We start from the raw sequence: 19,815 nt of genomic DNA, 5'->3' as shown, positions 1-19,815 counted from the left end.
ATTTCAGACTAGTAATAGTTGTAACGAGCCTAAGTTCTTTTCACATGGACTGGAAATGTAAAATCTTCTAACAATACTAGGATTACAGAGGAACTGGTTCACAGTCATTGTTAAATTAATTAAACAAGAAAGAAGAGAAGCTCCTCATATAGCACAAGCAACATGGATTGAACTCGACGTTAAGAATATCATCACTATCAATTTACATTTCCATTTGTACATGAGCACACAAAACCATGTGCACACGAAGCGCCGATGTGAAAGAAGAACAAAATTATGCCAGTAAAGTCATCCCTATATAAGATCACGCAACACTAAAAAGGAAATGTTCACCTCAACTTCACTCTATGACCGGTATAAATCCCAGAAATTGAACATTCTTCAATTTCCTAGGTTCTTTTTCCTCAATTTTCTTTCTTTTTTAACCCATAACCCAAAAATATGGGGGCAAAAAGGGCTGTACATAACAACTACACCTTTTTTTTTCTTCGTACACAGAAACATGGAGAAACACAATATAGATGAAACAATAAAACTCATCATATTGCCTGAAACAATTTCTTATGGCCTGAAAATTCGTATGGTTTTCGTAACCTGAAGCCTACAGAATGGGCACCTGGAAACAGCAGAGGAGCATCTACGACAAAGTACATGACCACAAGGAACGATCGTTATATCAACTTCATTGCTCAAACAGACCCGACACATCCATGCTGATTTTGCTGTATCAGCTTCTTTTGCGGCCATGTCACCCCTCTCCTGCAATTATACCCATAATATTGAGAATTTGTCATTGGAAACAATCCGACACAAAATTGTAACAGTCAGGTTGTATATAAATGGGCAATATCAATGGCACATCATTAATAAACAAATAATTACACTATTTTTTCAATGATGTTAGTAAAAAAATAGCTAAGTCACATCAAACCGAACAAAAATATTTCATTATGACATAATGAGCCCAATAAGTGTTCCATTGAGTCTGGCTGAACAAACTAAAGTGCCGAATTAATTAACAAGCCTCAGTTTATCAGGGGTATACATAACATTTTAATGGGTGTATAGAACAAAAACTTGATTTTCAAATTTCATTAGTTGGGGTGTCCAGAAAATGGTACGAAAACTAATTCTGTGTGTTTGAATAACCCCTTCCTATTTCAGATATGCAAGAGATATACCTGCTCAAGCAAAAGTGCAGCCTGGGACACTTCCAATTGTTCTTGTAGGGTAATGGTCTTCTGCAGTAAAGACTGTGTCTCCACACCCATACTGACTCCAGCTGCAGAAAGCATCTCATGAACTGCCTGAACCAGTTCTGCAGCTGATACTCGTCCATACTGTAGCTCTTTACTGAGCTGCGGCTGTCAAGAAGTAAGGTTTCTCAGTTAAATGCTTGAATATGAAAGAGGATAGTCCAATTGCCTTAAAAAATCGTGATGGCTTTAGAAAGAGCCATAGATTTAGGTAGAAATACACAATGTAGCAGGATATCACAAGTTTATGACTGGCCAAGAGGTCAAGAGAGAAATTAGATCGTTATTGCATTTCTACAGCAGCCATGATAAATAGATCAATTATCTAAACAAGTGAGAGGCCCGAACCTGAGAAGTTTTATTTTTTCGTCTTCTAGAAGTCTCTGGCAACTCATCATGAGATATGTTATCAGCTACTTCATCAATATCCTCTGGTATGGTTGATGTGGAAGCCTCATCAGCCAACATGCTTCTGAATGAGAAAACTTGTGAAGAAAGAATAGACTCGGTCACTCCTGCTGCGGTTTCCACCTTTAATCTATAGAGTGCTTGACCAGCTGAAGGTCTGACATCCTCTGGAACTCTACCATATTTTAATTTCTCTCCATTTTGAATGCGGAATGCAACTATCTCTCCCCTGTAAAATGGCCTTAATGGATGAAATTGCACTCGAAGAGCATCTTTTGAGAGTATTTCTTTGCCAACCAAGCCATTACTCACAGCTTCAAAATCCCTTTTGCAAGTAGAAAGTTTCAACATATCAAGAATTACAGTATCAGAGCCTTCAGGACAGAAAAACAAGGATCCTACAGGCAAGGGAATGGGAGAGCCTAAAACTTGACTCACAACAATTGCAATAACATCAAGGACAGATATATAGCCTGGAGGTTCAGCAACTAAAATATGGGTCTCTGAACGGTTGAGAAAGTAAAGCCTTTGATGTTCAAAACCATCATCACAGACTGGAATAAGGGAATCCCTAGCAGCAAGAGTTATATCTATAGCTTTAGGAAGGAGCAAAAACCGAGTATGAAGACACTTAACAAACTGCAATTTCTTGGCAACAGTTTGTAGTGAACTCTGTATGGAACCAAAAGTTAAATTATTAATTGTAGGAACATAAGTGGCTAAGCTATTCAAAAGACTCCATACAGCATCCTGAAACGATCTGCTTAACAACTTCTCTTTGATATCTGCAAGCGAGACAGATCCAATATGGTCTAAATTCCGTATATGCCCTTCATGATTAAGTTCCTGCAGCACATATTTTGCCAAATAAACATAAAAGTCCATTACCAATAACATCTAATAGAAGTTCTAAGTGTGGAAGTTAAGGAAGATTAATCTACCTCTATGACAACATCAGATAGCTTTTTGATGCCCAAGACTACACATAGTCTCTCTGGAAGATCTGGGTGGACAAATCTTAATCTGGAGGTTTCAATACATTTCAAATAACGAGAACCATAAGAATCAATGCACACACATAATTTTGCATGAACAAGTCTGCATCCGTCATCTGGGATAATTGTGTCTGATTCCAAATCAAACCCACCAGACATGTTTGCCTCAGTCCCGTCACAGACAAAATGCAAAATTTCCAACACAGCACGAAGTTCATTTGGGTTTAGACGCTGATACCCAGATGCTTTCTGGAGATTCAGGAGTAGATCCTTCGCAGAAGCAACTGATAGCATGTCCTGAAGTCCCAAATCTTTGAGAATCTTTACAAAAGGAAGATATATAGTAGGAAGTTCAAAGGCAAACGGTGATAGATTAACTGACAAGCGCACAAAAAGACGGTTTGCAGTCACTAATCGTGTCCCATTTGCAACAGGCAAAAAAGCCACTCTTCGCAGCTCTGTTAAATCTGCGTCAAAGTAATAATAACTATGCAAAGTAAGTACTTCCAACAAATTATCAAAGAGTAGTAACCTAACAAGTTAGGAGAGTTGAAGAGTTCAACATTAATTTGGAGAAAAAAGTTGAGTAGATTGAAGATATAGAAATTTACAAAAGGTGAACAAGATGTCCATTAGCCCCAAAAACAGCCAAAGAAATTACAAATAAGAGAGTATCTCCAAACAGAAATAATGGTTAGACATGGCAAGTGTATATTTGGTGCTCCACCGAATAGCTAAAGTTTTTGGATTGGATGTGTGACATGTCTAGCATGATATCATACCCAAAAGTCTTTTAGGTCTATGTTTGATTGAGTTCCTAATACACATGCCAGGCTCATCTAATTTAATTGTTCATTTGGCCTGCAGGTGAGAGGGAACAATAAAGTTATTCACATTTTAAGTATAATGTTCAGTATCGCTATGCGTACTACGGTTGAGCTCCCCAACTAGCAGCTTCAGCTATTATACTCCTATTAAGTACCCAAAAGCGGGAGAAGCAGGATTTAAATACAGACTTAATAAACACACTGCATTGCTTGTATAATAACAGGATTCATTCGAAATAATAATAATAATAATAAGGAAATAAACTCAAGTAAAAGCGAATAAGTTTCAGCATCAGTGTCTAGATACCAAGTGTTTTCCTAAAACCAATACTAAACATTTAATACTTGTTAATTCTCTGAAGGCCAAACAGAAATGTCTTGGATGAGTTTTTCAACAAAGTCAAAAATAGGAGGAGGGCGGGGAAATAAATTCATTAGGGGAAAAACTATAGACAGGCATGAGAGCTACCTGAAGAGGAAAGGGAACCCCAAATCTTATCCAGGTATTTCAAAATTTCACAGCAAGCTTCGTCAATAGTCATCATGCCTGATGTGATCGGCCAATGAGAAAGAGTGTCTTCGCCACCATTTTTTCCAGTTAACTGAGGCACATTTAGTCAGTTTCACATCTGTTTGCAAATATTCTATTGAATGACAGTATAAAATATTCTATTAAATCACCACCTGCAAATGTTTTAGGACAGTAGAAAAAGTTGGAGGGCTCCTCAACTGGAGTGCTCCCCAGGAGTATTCAGGTGGAACAAAATTTTGTCTGGAAATAAAAGGGGCGCAACTCCAGGCAAGAGGCCAATCCTTTGAGATAATAGCTTCATTGTATGATGTAAGAACCCTCTTGCCAGCTTTCTTACCATAGACATTTGGCAAGCCTAGTTCAGCAGGTACACAAGCAATCTTGCCGAATTGATTACAGAAGTTATTTCCATAAAGAATAGCAAAGTTTGAGAACACAGCCTCAACAACAGAACCAGCCAGTAGCCAAATTTCCATTGAAACTTCGTTGTGTGAGTGGATCAAGTCAGTCTCAAATTCATCAAAATCTCCTTGAGACTTCAAGCATTCATTTCCAAGAAACTCAACCCTTTTGGCACATTCAAGAATTATGTCTGCTTCTGTTGAAGTTCGAAGGCCTGTTTTCCGTAAAATTTGAAGCCAACCCTCTGTACCAAATCTCTCTCCTGGAAATTTCTTCCTCTCACCAGAAAAGACAGATGTTAATATGGCATCAGAGGGATCGTACAGATCCTTGGGTTTGTACAAATCTATGGTAAATTCATCAGCATTTCTTACAAATTTAGTCTCCTTCAAAACATCAACTACAGAAGAATCTGCTTCTAGGTCTTGCCAATTAGTATACAGATAGATCAATATATCCTCCTGCTCAGAAGTTGGTTTTCCTTCATATCCAGGCAACCCAAACTTTATCAGTATCTGTTTGTCATGCAATTCAAGGACCCCAAGGGCCCGAAGTAAAACAAATTCAATTGAATCTGAGGAATAATTAAGGCATCGCTCATCACATGGCTTAAGGAATGAATTTGAAGCAATCACACACTGCTCTTGACCATTCAAACGTGTGCATGACCCTACAACCGTTCTATATATAGGCAGAGAACGTAACACTTCATGTTCTTCTGTCCCATATTTAGAACTATTAGAGGAGAAATCATGTGCAAAAAGTGTGAAAAGTTCATCTCGGTCTGAAGCTGAAAGGGAACTAAGTTCAGGAAAGTAGCCAGCATGTTTAGCAGCAACAAGCTTGGAAGCAATAACTTGCCCTAATGATTGACTGGGTGTAGGGAGACAATTACATGAGGCAGCACAATCCATGAAAGCAGTATCAAAAATGGGAATGTTGCACTGGTTCAAGAGTGACAACAACCAAGGATACCTCCTTTTGGCTACTTCAAAAGCCGTAATGTAAGTCTGGAGTGATTCAGAAGTATGATTCATAGATAATCCAGTTGGATCACTTCCTGTTGCTCCCACATCTGTGACACCATTGCCAAGAACTGAATCTGAAAGCGGAGGTGGAATGAAGAGCAGATGACGATCCCTTACACGGCATAAAATCGACCGACCAAGAAAAGCAGGAATGAGAGGCCAATCAGAAAAGAGAGAGAGGTGTTCCGATGACCCACTGAAACGTCTCCAAAACAATTTGATCCACTCAGCAGACGGACCCCCTTCCCCACCAGAACTTGTATTCTCCCAAGAAAACCATGGAGCCATGTTTGATTCCATGACATGTTCCACCCAGTTATTGTTAAAAAGCAACCTCATATGACTAGCTAATAAGTGAATAGAGAAACTTTTCAATTTCAGCAATGATTGTAGGACAGATCTGGAAAAAATACCAGCCAAGATTGCTCTATCAAATACTTTTGGATGGATAAACTTTGCAGCTAAAGACACCATTAGTGCCTGGTGCTCCTTGTCTCCAATCCAGAGTTCAGTAACCCCCAACCTTGCTAGATGATTTGTTGCAGTTGGAAATGGTAAGGTTTTGAGCTCAGCAGCTATCGATAACAGCTTTGGGTCTATATTTCTATTGCTTATGCTACTGCTACCCGCAATGGTGTTTCTCTGTAGTATAGGCCCTCCAGACCTACCAATATCTTCAACCACTACGCGACCAAACTCAAATAAAGCCCTCCCCAAACTAGTCACCATGTCAATTGCATCACCTGAACCCTGGGAAGATGAGCCATGAGAACTACGCACATGAGGGATTGATACTGAAGCAGAACTGCTGCTCACTTCATTATGTGCTCCACCCATAGTATTAGAGTCAACAGGGTCAAGTGATGCATCATCTCCACTATAGCTAGATGATTCTAGGAATTGAATGTCAGACAAGCAGTACTCTAGAACATCTACATAAGTATCAACTGATCGGAGAACAATAGATGTTGAGGTGACCCTTAGAAGATCCCGGACCATTTTAGGTTTAATTTCTCGAACTCTAACCCCCACGGCTTTAATTTCAGTCACCAATTCCCATGGTACAGAAAACACCTGATAGTGTTCCTTCACAAAACTACAAACAGTAGCAGGAAGCAGATTACCACCCACCCCATTCCCAGGTTGAGACAGAAACATACCTTCCTCAGCCTTGACAAAGTTTCCTGAGTACAGCTGCCATACTGGAAGATCAACGAGGCGAGTGTAGAAAGGTCTTACCACTTGTTCAATAAGGCATTCCCAGTCTGCCTTAAGCACTTTAACTGGTATCAAGTTACCATCTTCAGGTTGACTAATAAGAGCCTGACAAATAGATTTTGGCCAGAAGGAATAAATTTGATCCCCATAAACCTTTAAAGACAAGGGAATTGCACGACCTGCACTTGACTCAATAGAAGAACTTGAAGGTTCTCTTTGTAACTTCTGAATTTCCACCACCATTTCAATGTAGGCATTACGAACACAACTCATCAGTTCTCTGTTCCAAGCTTCAATCAGATGATCTCCGGTTTCTGGCCATCCCTCTAACAAATCTCTTCCGTCCTGGTGTTTAAAGAGACAGCGACCACCATTGTGCTGCACAAGGAAACATCCTAGTACAGTCACTGGTAAATTTGTATCACCAGACAAAGGAAGAGGAGACATAATTGAATTTGATTCATGAGCATCAGTGGGAAGACCATCCCGGGATATATGTGCAGCGACTCCAGCTACAGGTGTCAAGTTATAAGCTAGATATCGTCTGCAAAAAGAGGGAAAAAAATGTAATATATAAGTAAAAAGATGCCATGAGAGACACCCTTTCACATAATGTTCCAGATGCTTTTCTGTTTGTATCGAAAACAAAAACGGGAGGTAACTATATAGATTTTGTCAAATTTCTGGCTGTCTATAGGAAAATAAGTTCATGGACGGTTGAATTTTTCCTTTTCCGCAGATAGAAAAATAATCATTTTCAAAAATAACAATTATAAGATAAGCTACAGAGTCAAAGATCACCTTAGTTTCAAACAAAATCAACAAGTTCTTGAGAAAACATAACATTTAAAAAAAGCATGTTTCGCTGTATAAATCCACAGACAGAGAAGGATGTCAAAATAACTTTTTGCTTCCAACATACCTATCAAGAGCCATATTTCTTGTTTGCCCAGAACCTAGGCTAAGTGCAACAAGCCATTTGTCAACAAATCTAGTTCCTCCTTGGAGCAGGTTCACATCTACTATATGCAACTTAATAGCAGCATTTGAACTACTAAATAGCCTTGATATTTGAAACTTCCTCCATTTCTTCTCTGAAAACGGATTCCTCATCACAGCAGATGATGGATCAACGCATACCAGGTAATCCTGGCAAGGCTCATCAGTGCCTTCTTCCCATGTTGAAAATGATACCTGAAAGCAATTATATATTTCCAAAAAACTCATGAGACAAAATTTATAGAGCAACATGGCAGTTACAGCTTTATAGAAAATAAACTTGATTTCCATGACATCTAAACAACTATATGATTTAGAACCTGCAAACAGAGCAGGTTTATTAAGGCTAAAGGGGAGATTTTTCTTGTTAAAAATAAAAATCATTTAAAGAAACGATGAGTAAAGTCAGCATAATGTGGATTTGAATTTGATTGCTGCTTCAAAAAAAACTTACAAGTTTCACATTCATGAATTGGGGGTATTATTCACTAAAGAGAAGGCCGAAGTTAATGTTAGTAAGGTTAGCATATATATGCGCCACTTTCATGCACTATTTACTAACATCAAAACCTAAAAAATTTATTGACATGGACAACGCATAATCATTCTTTTCTGTGGAAGTTTTACTGATGGTAAAGATAAGGCAGCTCATAAATGTTCCAGTTACTAGAATGACAACTTCTGTACAATAACAAAATCAATTACTAAATTGATGCAAAATCAATTTATAAATAAATTGGATTAACAAGAAGCCAATAAATTTTGTCTTAGTTAAAAGTGTTTATATACTCCAATGTAATACAGATGGGAATTGAATAGACTTTGTACTTATGTGTGTATGTATGACTGAATATATGTATGCCCCAAGGGCACACATATTAAGGGGACAACAATATTTGTGTGCAAAATTTGAGATTGATAATAGCAGTAGACAAAATTCTTAACTGAAGGCTGTTCGTGATTATGCAATTATCATATCATATCTGTCTACTTATATACTGTATTCTACAACAATGCAATGCATTAACCAATCAGTGCTTAAAACAAATATAGGTAACAACATCAAAAAAAGATCCCAAACAATCACACAAACACACATGTGAACACACACGCACATTCGCTATTTAAAAACCAAGATAAATGTCAAATGAAATTTTATCTTTTCTTATGACATGACAATATACATATAGATCTAAATGAGACAAAACATTTCATGCTATACGACTCTAGCATGTGAATAGGCACGAGAAAACGTAACAGAGCAAATCATGCAATTAGAGTAACGTGCTCTAAACATACCTGCAGAACTGACTTCAGAAAAATAAGAGATCTAGATGCATGCTCTAAATATCTCTCAACTATTTGCTTTACTCTCTTCAACCCCAACTCAAGTCCATCCTTCAAGCACTCTGATGATAGAGGCATGCGGATAACAGTCGAATCTAAAGATGACCAGGGCATATTTTCATCAATCAGCATTGGATTAAATTGATCACGAAACCGCTCTGTCAAATTAGTACCTGCGATCACAGAAGGAAAAAATGGAAATAATCCAATACAGAGCTCTATAAGAAAAAGCAGTTTAAATGGAATTGCCTAAAATGAGGTACAAAAGAATTTTCCAGAAAAAGCAATAAGTATGAGCACATTAGAGAAATCCAATATCCAATGAAGATGCGTGAATGAAATACCTAACAGAGAGAACTCCTTTGCCGAAGGACTATGACTAGAAGATATAGCCAGTGCCAAGCCACGTGGATCAAACATGTAATAGTATCCACCAGAAACTATAGACAGGAAATCACATATGAAATAACAACTAAGCAATCCCAAGCCGTAGTTAAGAATATCACCCCGAAGTCTCCAAGGGGGTAAAAGTTGGAGACTACTAATTTCCTCCCGACTCAAGATGGCCCCCTCCAGAACGGCAACTAAGGCAGGACCTTGAAATTCACCTGTTCCAGCCACAATTAAGTGCAGCATTCAGAATAATAAACCAGGGAAACGTTGTAGATATAGTGTTGTCACATACCTCCAATGTGACAAAGAACATATAATTATATACAATTTACAGAGTGCAGAATTAATTAAAGATTTTCCACCCATAATTTGTGTAGTTTTTTTTCCTTTTGGTCTACTGACCATTTTTTACCACAAAGCATTCACCACTGCCCCTCTAATACTAACAACTGCTTAGACTTTTATTGCCAAACAAATGAACAGCAAGAAGATAATAAGTATTCCATTAACCTAAGGATCCTTCCTACATTATATCATCACCCTACAAAATTAAAAAGAGAACACATATAGAATTAAATTGATTACCTAAATTATGCTGTAGCAAAGACTGTCGAGGATGGTCCCTCTTGTCAAAATAAAGGTGTAGCTTCTTAGCTTTACAGCAATCTGCCAACTCTAGAAGGTCGAACAACAAGAAATCATTGCTCCCATAACATGCCAGAAGCTCACTTATTCTAGCAAAGTCCATACATGGGAGATCTTTAGTCATGTCTTCATCTACCAAAGAGAGACATCGAATTGATTTTACCCCCAACCTGTCTGCCAAATCATTGCTGATAGATGGATGAATAAAATGTTTCCCAACAAGATTGTCTTCTATCCATGGTGCATCATTATACACAAGATCCCGAGCAAACCTCAGAATTCCAAAAGAATCTGGAATTAATAGAGTATTACAGGCCTCAAACAATGGTTTGTCCAAGAAACAGTCTGAAACAGCTTCAAGGATGCAACAGACGAAACTTAACTGATCAGTTGACAGCGGAACACCTTCGACATCATTCTGTAGGCGTTGTAGAACACGAAAATAGTCCCAAATATCAAAACTAAGTCTCACGCCTAATTCAAGGAGCAGCTCTCTAAATTCCGATAATTCAGATGGGACAACATACAAATATGGGGTAAATTTCACAGGTGAATCAAACGCAAGAGCACTCGGAGACACAAATTCATCTCCAATCCAAACCCAAGCAACACCATCCAGAGCTGATTTAAGAACCACGAACTCATCAGTACGAATATATTCTTGCAATTTCGAATAAAGAGTTGGAATTCCCTTTTGAAGCGCAGTATCAATACCGGTTTCCCTCAAAGAATGCAACTTAAGCTGGCCATAGGACTTGGATAACTCAATAAGTTGTGTGGATAAGACATCTATGCTTATGCCATCCATCCAACCAAGTTTATGTTGTAGATACATTGAGCCACATTCTCCATCTAGTACATGCATAGAGAAAGACACCAACCACATCTGTGATTTAGGTCTCACATAGCATGGAGATGCTACTTGGTTACTGCTTTTCAACCAAGGTAGTCCCAGAAAAGGTGGTTCAGCACACACAGGACACCAAGGTATGGCCCTCATTTCAGACCAAAAGTTTTCTCCTGGTTTATCATCAATTAAGTTGTCAACAACATAAGCAAAGTCCAGATCACCTTCTGAATGGTTCTCTTCTCCCACTGAAGTGTCAACACACTGAACATCAGCAACCTCATTATTCTGGATAAACATAGGATTCAGCACTTCAGCACCATTGCTTTCTCCCTTTTCAGTTGAAAGCTTAGGAGCAAGAGTATCCAAACATTTAAATAATCTCCATCCGTAATCTATAGCTTGTGAGTCCCTAGAATCATGGAACATCGACACCGATCTAGCACAATCAAGCAACCCAGTAAAACCCAAAGTTCTATTAAGCCCGAGGCTGACCAATGTATCCAAAGTTTCAGGATCAGAGAATTGGTCAGAAGGAAAGAACATTTCTCCATGAAGCAACTTTCGTAGCTCAGGGACACGAGGATCATAGAGCCTGAAAAAACTATTATAGTGAGGGAAATGATACTAGCAAATATTTTTTGTGATGCAGATAAGTTTAGTCGTGCAGACAGTAAAAGGTAAATACCAATTCAAAAGACTGAGAAGCTATGTCTATGTAAAAATATTACCAATTTAAAAAATTGGGTAGAAGTAATAGACCAACAGCACTTATCAGAAATAATGACTGCATGAAGATTGGGAAAGTGAGGATGAGTAAAATTGTACCAGGATATAGATTGGACGCCAGATATACCATAGAGCTACATCCTTATTTTAAGATGAGGTTATTCATCATCATGGGCTAAATTAACACATAAAAATTAACATGCTTCTTCAGTGTTATGCTCGTGTCTCTTGATCTTATGATTTCTTAACATATATCTGTATAATTTGTAGTAATTTTTTCATTCAGTATCTTAAAATCCTCTGTCCAATTCCAACAAGTTCTGAGTAGGATCAAATTTAACAACCTTCGCATCTAATATGTGTTTGCACAAACCTAACCACTTCCTAAGGGATTTACCCGTGTCAACAAACAATTCGAAATGCCTCAAGCTTAGCATCATCTCGAGAAAGTATTTAGATTGAAACACAGAAATACAAACCTGGATGGTGCTTGCCAAGATCCATTGGCTGCCAAAACAAAAGAGGCCATTGAAAGTGTTGATTTGATGGATATGTCCTCTTCAATCAGAAGCTTCACATCATGCAGAATAGCTGAAAGAGCTCCCTGTTGTGAAAGGAATTCTGACATGCGGTTGAGGACATAAACTTTGTAGAATTCCATCCTTGATGGCTCTCTAATCTGTAAATACCTTTTCAAAATGATTCTCTCCCTCTGTGATTCTGTTCGTACAAAATCATCATGCAAAAGATCATCACAAACACCATCAGGTTTAAGCCATTTGATCGGTTTACTCAAACTAACTAGATTTCTACTTCTGTATGACTCAAACACAGGGAGGTGTCTAATGATGTCAATTTGTGTGTCACACATTTCCTCTTCAAAGAACCATTTTGACTGAAGAATAAAACTCCTAAGTTCGTGCAGCTCTGCTTCTGATGCACAACAGAAAAGTTCCTCAACATTCTCAGGTGTACCAGCAATTGCTAGAAATGCATTTAATAAACCACTAGCTGTTGGAGGCTGCACATATCTTTCCAATTGTGGATGTTCTAACTGCAGGTTTCGACTCAAGAATAGACAACCTACTTTCAGCAGCAAAGAAGACATGTTTTCACTCCACCCATCATCCTTAATCACGCAAGAATTTTCAGACAGCTGAAAGAGATAATTATCTGCAACAGGAAGAATAGGCCACTTAGAAAATATTGAAAGGTCTTCACAAGATGATTTAAGATAGCTCCAGAGCAATCTTATCCATTCTAAACTTGGTTGGCCCTGATGACCAGGGGACCAAGTTATCTTTTTTGCACATTGCCATTCCACAGGAAGTAATTTTATAAGGAGCTTCTCGAGCAAAGGGCAGGAGAGAAAAGAAATATTTGATTTCCCATTCTGAGCTATGTCACATAGTTTCGCATGAACTTCTTCAGGAATTCCACAGTCCACAAGCTGATTTGAAAGTGAATCCTTGAGAAGACCATATTCATCCCCACGCACAATGTAGATCCTTTCACCAGCCCCACTCTTCTCAAACATAGTAAATGAACCATTGGCAAGAGGTAAAAGAGGTAAACCATATAAACAATCAGGCCGAACAGGAATTACACAATCAAACAAGCAATATTCAAGTGCCAAGATCATTGCACTCCGGTCCTTAAATCCACGCTTTCGCCGAATCAACAGTGTCCTTAACAATGTTGGTGTCAGAAAATGTAAAGAGGGGCAAACATCCATAAATCTCTCTACCACTGGCTTGGAAACAGTCACAAGGGGTAGCCCAGCATCTGATAATGCTTCAAGTAGTTCATGTGTCTTATAAAAGGCAAAATCAGGAAAAATAGCTTGCTTCGTTGAAATCCATTGCCCACCTCTAGCTTTCGTATATAGTACACAAAGACTATTATCAGCAATAAACATGTAAAGTTTCCGCACCAATGATGCCCAGGGTTCTAAGCCTATTGTTGTTGGCCAATACGAAAAATACAAATCACCTGGGCCTATCTGTGATGCAATTTTTTCAAGCAAGCGAGCATAAGCAGGCGCAACAAGAGCCTCAAGGAGATAAATATTCCAGTCAGAACGTTTTTTCCCTCCACCAGCCATGTCATTTCCAAACCAGATATCCCTCCGATTAGATGACAATTCAAAGTATGCATTAACATGTGCAGGAAGACCAGTACTGATTGGCAGTGGTAAAAAGCAGAAAGCACGGCCATCAAAATTCTTTCTCTTTCGAATTAAACCTGAGGAAATTTGAAATACATCCGAAGTGCCAACATTCTCTGAGTTCAGGACATCACTTGATTCCCCATCCACCTCAACAGAGTGTATATATGCAGCAACGGAAGCCCAAGGAATTGAATTAAAGCACTTTTCAGCAACTGCAAGATTGTTCTTTGTTCGCCCACCACCTAAACATTCACCAGTCATCCAATAGTGAGAAACACCACCAGATGAACTTTGCTCTGTCACAACAATCTGCTGACATTTATATGGCAGGTTTCTATTTATGGATTTACTCAATTTCTTCAGCAACTGATCTTTATCCATCTCTTTATGCTGCTTTCCATCAATCAAATTAAATATATTATGCACCATATTGGATTCTGTGTCTGGATCAGTAATACATCTCCGGTGCACACGTTGCACTAGTTGCATTTCATAACCTGTTCCTTCCTTGACAAAAATGGAGATAGTCTTCACATTGCGGAGAAAAACCAGAGCATCAGAAACCACATTAGAAAAAGAAGCAAAAAGAGACAATACATCTTCTGGTGCATAACCTTCTTTCTTTATCTGGCTTCGGGAAGCAAGAGTAGCACTTCTTAGAGGGAAACGGAAGAGGGTGCCAGGAAATGAATGCTGCAAGTCACAGCCAAAATGTAAGAATGGTGAAAATTGATCAGGAAACTGCTCCAAAATTTTCCTCCCCACAAATTTAATCCGCAGTCCAGGGTGGGAAGGAGATACCCCAGGCAAATTACAAGCATGAGGATCAAACATAACAATGTTTTCCCCAGAAACAAATGTGGGAACATCAGTAAAATGATACACACAATTAAAACCCAACCCAAATCTTCCAATTGCAAGAGGCTTTTCTAATTTGCTTTCTTGACCAATACGCGAGATTGCAAAAAGATCTTGTGGACTGAAAACAGAGTCATTGAAACTATACAATGCAGGGCCCTGCCAATCTGCCATTTCAGGAGAAAGAAGAGAAGAGGTACCATATTGAGTTTTGTCCAAGAGAAAGACCACCTCAGAAGCTCCTGCATCCTCAGCATTTTGAACCAACTCAAATAGTGTCCCAGGTCCATCTGCATACATTTCGAGTATATGCTTAAGCCTTGTTGTCAAAGCTTCATGCTGTCCAAATGCTTCAGCAGCCCCTGATAAACTCAAATTCATTGAATCAGCACTCTCTGCAAGCAAGATCCTACGAAGTGAACAGACACCAAGCTTCTCTGCAACCTCATTAGATATATTTCCATGGACAAATTTCTGGGATGCTCTCCTAGCATTCAAGTGCACTGTAGATGCATCATTAAATGAGCTAGAAAAATCATCAGAGCCAAGCAACCAGGGAGCATCATTATAAACTAGTTCACTGGCAAGGAATAAGCTGCCTGACACATCTGGTAAATATATCTTAACTTGTTCATGGAACTGACCTTCAGCCAGATGCTGAACTATTAGTGTGGCGGACCTTGTTTCCTGCAAATCAAGAGGAGAAGAACCTTTTTTCATGGCCATTCTACATAAAATATTAGCATAATCAGTGGGCTTCAAAAATTCCCTAATGCCAAGCTCCAGAAATAATTCCTTAAAAACCGCTAAATCAATAGGTATAACACGTATATAAGGAGCCAAATGAAGAGGACCATCAAGCACAACTTCATCTGACGTTGCAAATCCATCTCCCACCCAGATCCAACGGCACCCTTCAAGTACAGCTTTTACAATATCCATTTCATCTGAACTGATTAAGCTCATCAGTATTGAGTATATCTTTGGCATTGCTAAGGCTAATTCCTGGCGGAGCACTTGATCATTTACAATCTCATTGTTTTTCCCAAGCTCTAGTAATTGGGCCGCGATAGCACTTCCTCCTGGTGGGGATAACCATCCAAGGTTATAAGATAATGCAGTGGAAGAGCATGCACCATCAAGTATTCGCATGCTTGCTGAAACAATCCATAGGTCTTCTTGTAGCCTTACAAGTTTTGGAGGAGCAACAGTGGATGACACTACGGGCCATGGTAAACATTCAAATGGAGCAGAAACTAACACAGGGCACCAGCAAATCATCCGGAGATCACTCCAGAATTTTTCAAGATCAGACTTCAAGTTGCGAGGCCTGAATGCAGTTGCAGCTCGTGAAAACATTCTGTTTACAGTTCCTTGATCATCATTCAATTGATCAGGCAGCCACTTCATAGCATTTACTTCTAAGTATGAAAGAAGCACTTTACCTCTTGAATGTGCCCTCTCTGGGTCTTCATGCAATAGCCGTTCTACCTTTCGAGCACTTTCTATGACTGTCTCAGGAGACACGGATGTTTTAAGGCCCAAACCCTGTAGCATGTCCAAAATGCCAGACTCTTGGAAAGCGCCACAAGGGAAACTATCAGACTCTTCCAGTAGAGCACACAATTCTTCATTGCGAGGATCATAGAGCACTTGAGGACTCTTAACAACACCACTAGTGGTTGGGACAAATTCCAAATTCTTCACACATTCTCTGAAAGATGTGTCTTCAACACATAGCTGCGGCAGACTTTGTAAAACAGAGAGCATGACTCGGTCACGAATTTCAGGCTGCAAGTCTCTGATTCTGCAAAACACCTGCCGTCGGTAAAAACAAGCCTTACCCATCCTCTCAATTCCGTAGTATCCTAACAAAATATCTTCCTCAATACCTAATATGCTGCTGATAAATTCAACTCCCAGAAGACCTTCTGGGACATCTAAAGGTGGTAAATACTTTCGAGGATTTTCTAGATCAGAAAATTGGAAGGCTTGAGCAGATCCTCCACCATAAACTCTATAAATGGGCAACCTCTTGCAATTTCTTAAGTTAGAATCATTAAGACAGTCTCTCATGTACCATTTTGAATCAAGAAGAAAACTACGAAGCTCATCCTTCTGTTCAGTTCTCAAGTTTTCAAGACTTATTTCACTGGCGTCATTTGAAGAGAATGTATCAAAGATGGATCCCAAAACACCTGCATAATCAGCATCATGTACATAATGAGACAAGTCTGGATGTTTGATCCCATAATTGGTGTCAAGTATCTTGCATCCAATCTTCACAAGGATTTCTTGCATTGCATCAGAAAGTTTCTCCGTATTAATCAGTTTAGACTGTCTTGAAGCTCTATACAAATGCCCAGATGCTGATGGCAATATGGGCCAATCGCCAAATAGTGATAACTTTTCACACTGATTCTGAAGATATTTCCAGAGAAGCACAAACCATGAAGAAGTAGGATGACCATCACAATTCTCAGGATCCCATAAAACTTTGTTTTTGTATTTCCAGTCAGCAGGTACGAATCTTGGAAAAAACTGAAGGAAATAGTGAATATTGAAATTAATAAGATTTGCTTTTGCAGACTTCGCAATGGCAGAAAGTCTGCTCAGTGTATTGAGGGGAACATTCCGATCAATTATTCGATCAGAAACCTTCTGAAGAAGCCCGTATTCTAGTTCATTGCAAACAAAATACGAAACCCCTTTAGACACTTCACAAAACATTCCAAAACTGCCATTTGCTAATGGAAGCAGAGGCAAGTTTTTTGCATGTGTACCAACATCACCATCTAGAAGGTCTTCTAGACAATATTCCAATAATATAAGCTTGCAAGATCTGCCAACAGTAGTAAGATTCTTGCATTTACGAAGAAAGCAGCGAACTGTTTCAGGAGTGACCACTTTCTGCTGAAAACCACAAGCACATTTCAAAAACATGCTGAACAAGTGATTGGGCAAATGAACAACAGGCATTTCTAGCTGCACCAGGGCATCAGAGAGTTCCTTTCTTCTAGTAAACTCCTCATCACAAAGAAAAGCTTCAACTGGTGATACCCATTTTCCTCCTTCAACATCTGAATACAAAACAGAAGCATTGCCAATGTTTCTGTATATATGCTCCACTAAGATATTCCATGGCTCTTCAAAAGTACCACTAGGCCATAAAGAATAGTAAGAATTTGATGGACCTAGCAACCCTTGCACTCCAACCAGCAATTTTGCAAAAGCAGGGGCCACAACCTCTTCTAAAAGGAGCCTGTTCCAGATAGAACGAATTTTTCCACTTCTGTCCATGTCACCTCCATACCAAATACCACGACGGTTTGAGGAGACCTCAAAGTATCCATTAATTTGCACTGCTAATCCAGTCCTTACTGGCAATGGAAGGAAACAGAATGCCCGTCCAAGCTTCAGAATATCAGTCTGTTAAAAATCACCATGCCATAAGACAATACTCAGTTCGATAAAGAACGGAAATAAATAAATAAAAGAAAATAGTTGCAAAAGAAATATATAAGGGAAATTGACTTACAACAGATGTGTCATCTGATATGCAAGCCGCAACTGATGCCCATGGAAGGAGGTGAATATCATAATCTTTGGATGCAGAGGCAGCAAAAGTACCAATCCTGCTAGATGCTGATGCCATTGTTTGTACAACATAAAAGGTATGGATTTTCTTTTCAATTTTGTCCCCAGTCATTGCCTCATTCAAGAAATCCACTGAATAGGCATCCATCTGGCTTTCATTGGAAACGGGTAACTTGGACAATCGCAGAAGTCCTTGTCGATGCCATATAGTTTCATCACTTGCTGAGCTGACAGAGCACGAATAAAGCTTCCTTGGCTCAGGTTCTCCAACATCCCAGGTATACATTTCAACAGACAGTACACTTTTGAGAAAAAGTAGTGTAAAAACACCTTCCTCATAAAGCTGAGCAAACATGGAAGAAACATTATCTTCAGCGTAGGCTTGCCTTGAGAGCTTACTCCTTGCAGCCTGATCTGCATTCCTCAAAGGGAAACGGAATAAAGTTCCAGCGAAAGGGGTTTTCATGTCACAACCAAAAGCACAATACGGAAAGAACTGATCTTTATATTGTGAGATGGCTGAAGAACTAACATACTCAATTCTCTTCCCAGGATTTGCTGAAGACACATTTGGTAAGTAAACACCTTGAGGATCAAAAAGAACAACATACTTCCCACTCACAAATGACGGCAAATCAGTTAGATGATACACCGAATTGAAACCAACCCTACAAAAATCAAAACAATCAACACGTATGTCAATTCTAATGACCAGATATTTTAACTAAATCTGCAAATTAACTGTCCTATCACACATTCGTTTTCTATCCTCAACATTACTCATATGAAATAAACTCTCTTATGATACTGCAAATGTATAATCCTTACCCAAATCGGCCTGTCTTCCAAGCCTGGCCATGCTTACTACTACCACCAATTCTGGAAATACTGACAAAATCCTCTTCACTGAATACAGCGTCGTTGAAGGCCAAAAGAGCGGGGCCCTGCCACTGAGCCAAGCTACTAGACAAGAGAGAATCAGAAGCGTGGACCCTGCGGTCCAGGCAGAAGCGGACAAGTGTGGCGCCGGCATCATCGGCGTTCTGAATGAGTTCCTTGAGTACAGTTGTGCCTTCCGGATAGTTCAACAACACTTCCCGGATCCTCCGAGTCAGGTCCACTTTCTGACCAAAGTCTTCTAGAAATATAGGAGACGAAGACGAAGACTCCATTTTGAATTCTTTATAATTGTTATTATTAGACCATAAGAAAGAAACAAATGATCTGTTTACAGTTTAAACTCATCATCTCTAACACCTTTGAGGAATAATTGACACAGCAAACAAACAAACAACTTCATGAAGGCTTGAATTCATTCATTCGTTCATTCATCCTAACTGAACTCGTTGTAAAACTGTGAATTTTCACATCTCAAAATTTGGGCTGATTAAGAAAGCCCAACAGAGAGATGAATCAAAGAAGAAGAAAGAAAAAATTTGGCTAAGAAGAGGAAACTTGACGAACACGCAGATCTAACCCCCTGTTTTCATTTCTTCATATTTTAGTCCAATTTGTTTTCTCGGTTACTAAAATGCCCTTCAATGAAGCTCGGTCCTGAAAGTTA

The 19,815-nt window shown here is 39.1% G+C and overlaps 1 protein-coding gene across 1 annotated transcript; it reads right to left on the bottom strand.

Annotated features, from left to right (window-relative positions):
* Position 1: 1 nt before the first annotated feature.
* Positions 2-19,641, bottom strand: LOC18043453 (sacsin). Its single transcript, XM_006437506.2, has 13 exons — positions 19,080-19,641; positions 18,193-18,919; positions 12,106-18,083; positions 9,991-11,492; positions 9,357-9,620; positions 8,965-9,185; positions 7,589-7,860; positions 4,171-7,210; positions 3,956-4,088; positions 2,606-3,126; positions 1,605-2,510; positions 1,182-1,364; positions 2-759 (listed from the first exon to the last, which is right to left on the bottom strand). Exons 1-13 carry the CDS (start codon positions 19,421-19,423, stop codon positions 562-564), a joined length of 14,289 nt encoding a protein of 4,762 aa, XP_006437569.1. The 5' UTR covers positions 19,424-19,641; the 3' UTR covers positions 2-561.
* Positions 19,642-19,815: the final 174 nt, after the last annotated feature.

Source organism: Citrus clementina, unplaced genomic scaffold (genome assembly GCF_000493195.1).
Source record: "Citrus clementina cultivar Clemenules unplaced genomic scaffold, Citrus_clementina_v1.0 scaffold_4, whole genome shotgun sequence".
Taxonomy (NCBI): domain Eukaryota; kingdom Viridiplantae; phylum Streptophyta; class Magnoliopsida; order Sapindales; family Rutaceae; genus Citrus; species Citrus x clementina.
The sequence above is the reverse complement of the archived record's forward strand: the minus strand, read 5'-3'. Positions and strand labels throughout refer to the sequence as shown.

Coding starts and splice junctions, on each gene's coding strand:
- LOC18043453 (XM_006437506.2), bottom strand. CDS start 19,423: ATGGAGTCTTCGTCTTCGTCTCCTATATTTCTAGAAGACTTTGGTCAG. Junction 7,861..8,964: donor TTCTGAAGTCAGTTCTGCAG/GTATGTTTAGAG, acceptor AATTGCTTTCAG/GTATCATTTTCAACATGGGA. Junction 2,511..2,605: donor TATCTGATGTTGTCATAGAG/GTAGATTAATCT, acceptor TATGTGCTGCAG/GAACTTAATCATGAAGGGCA.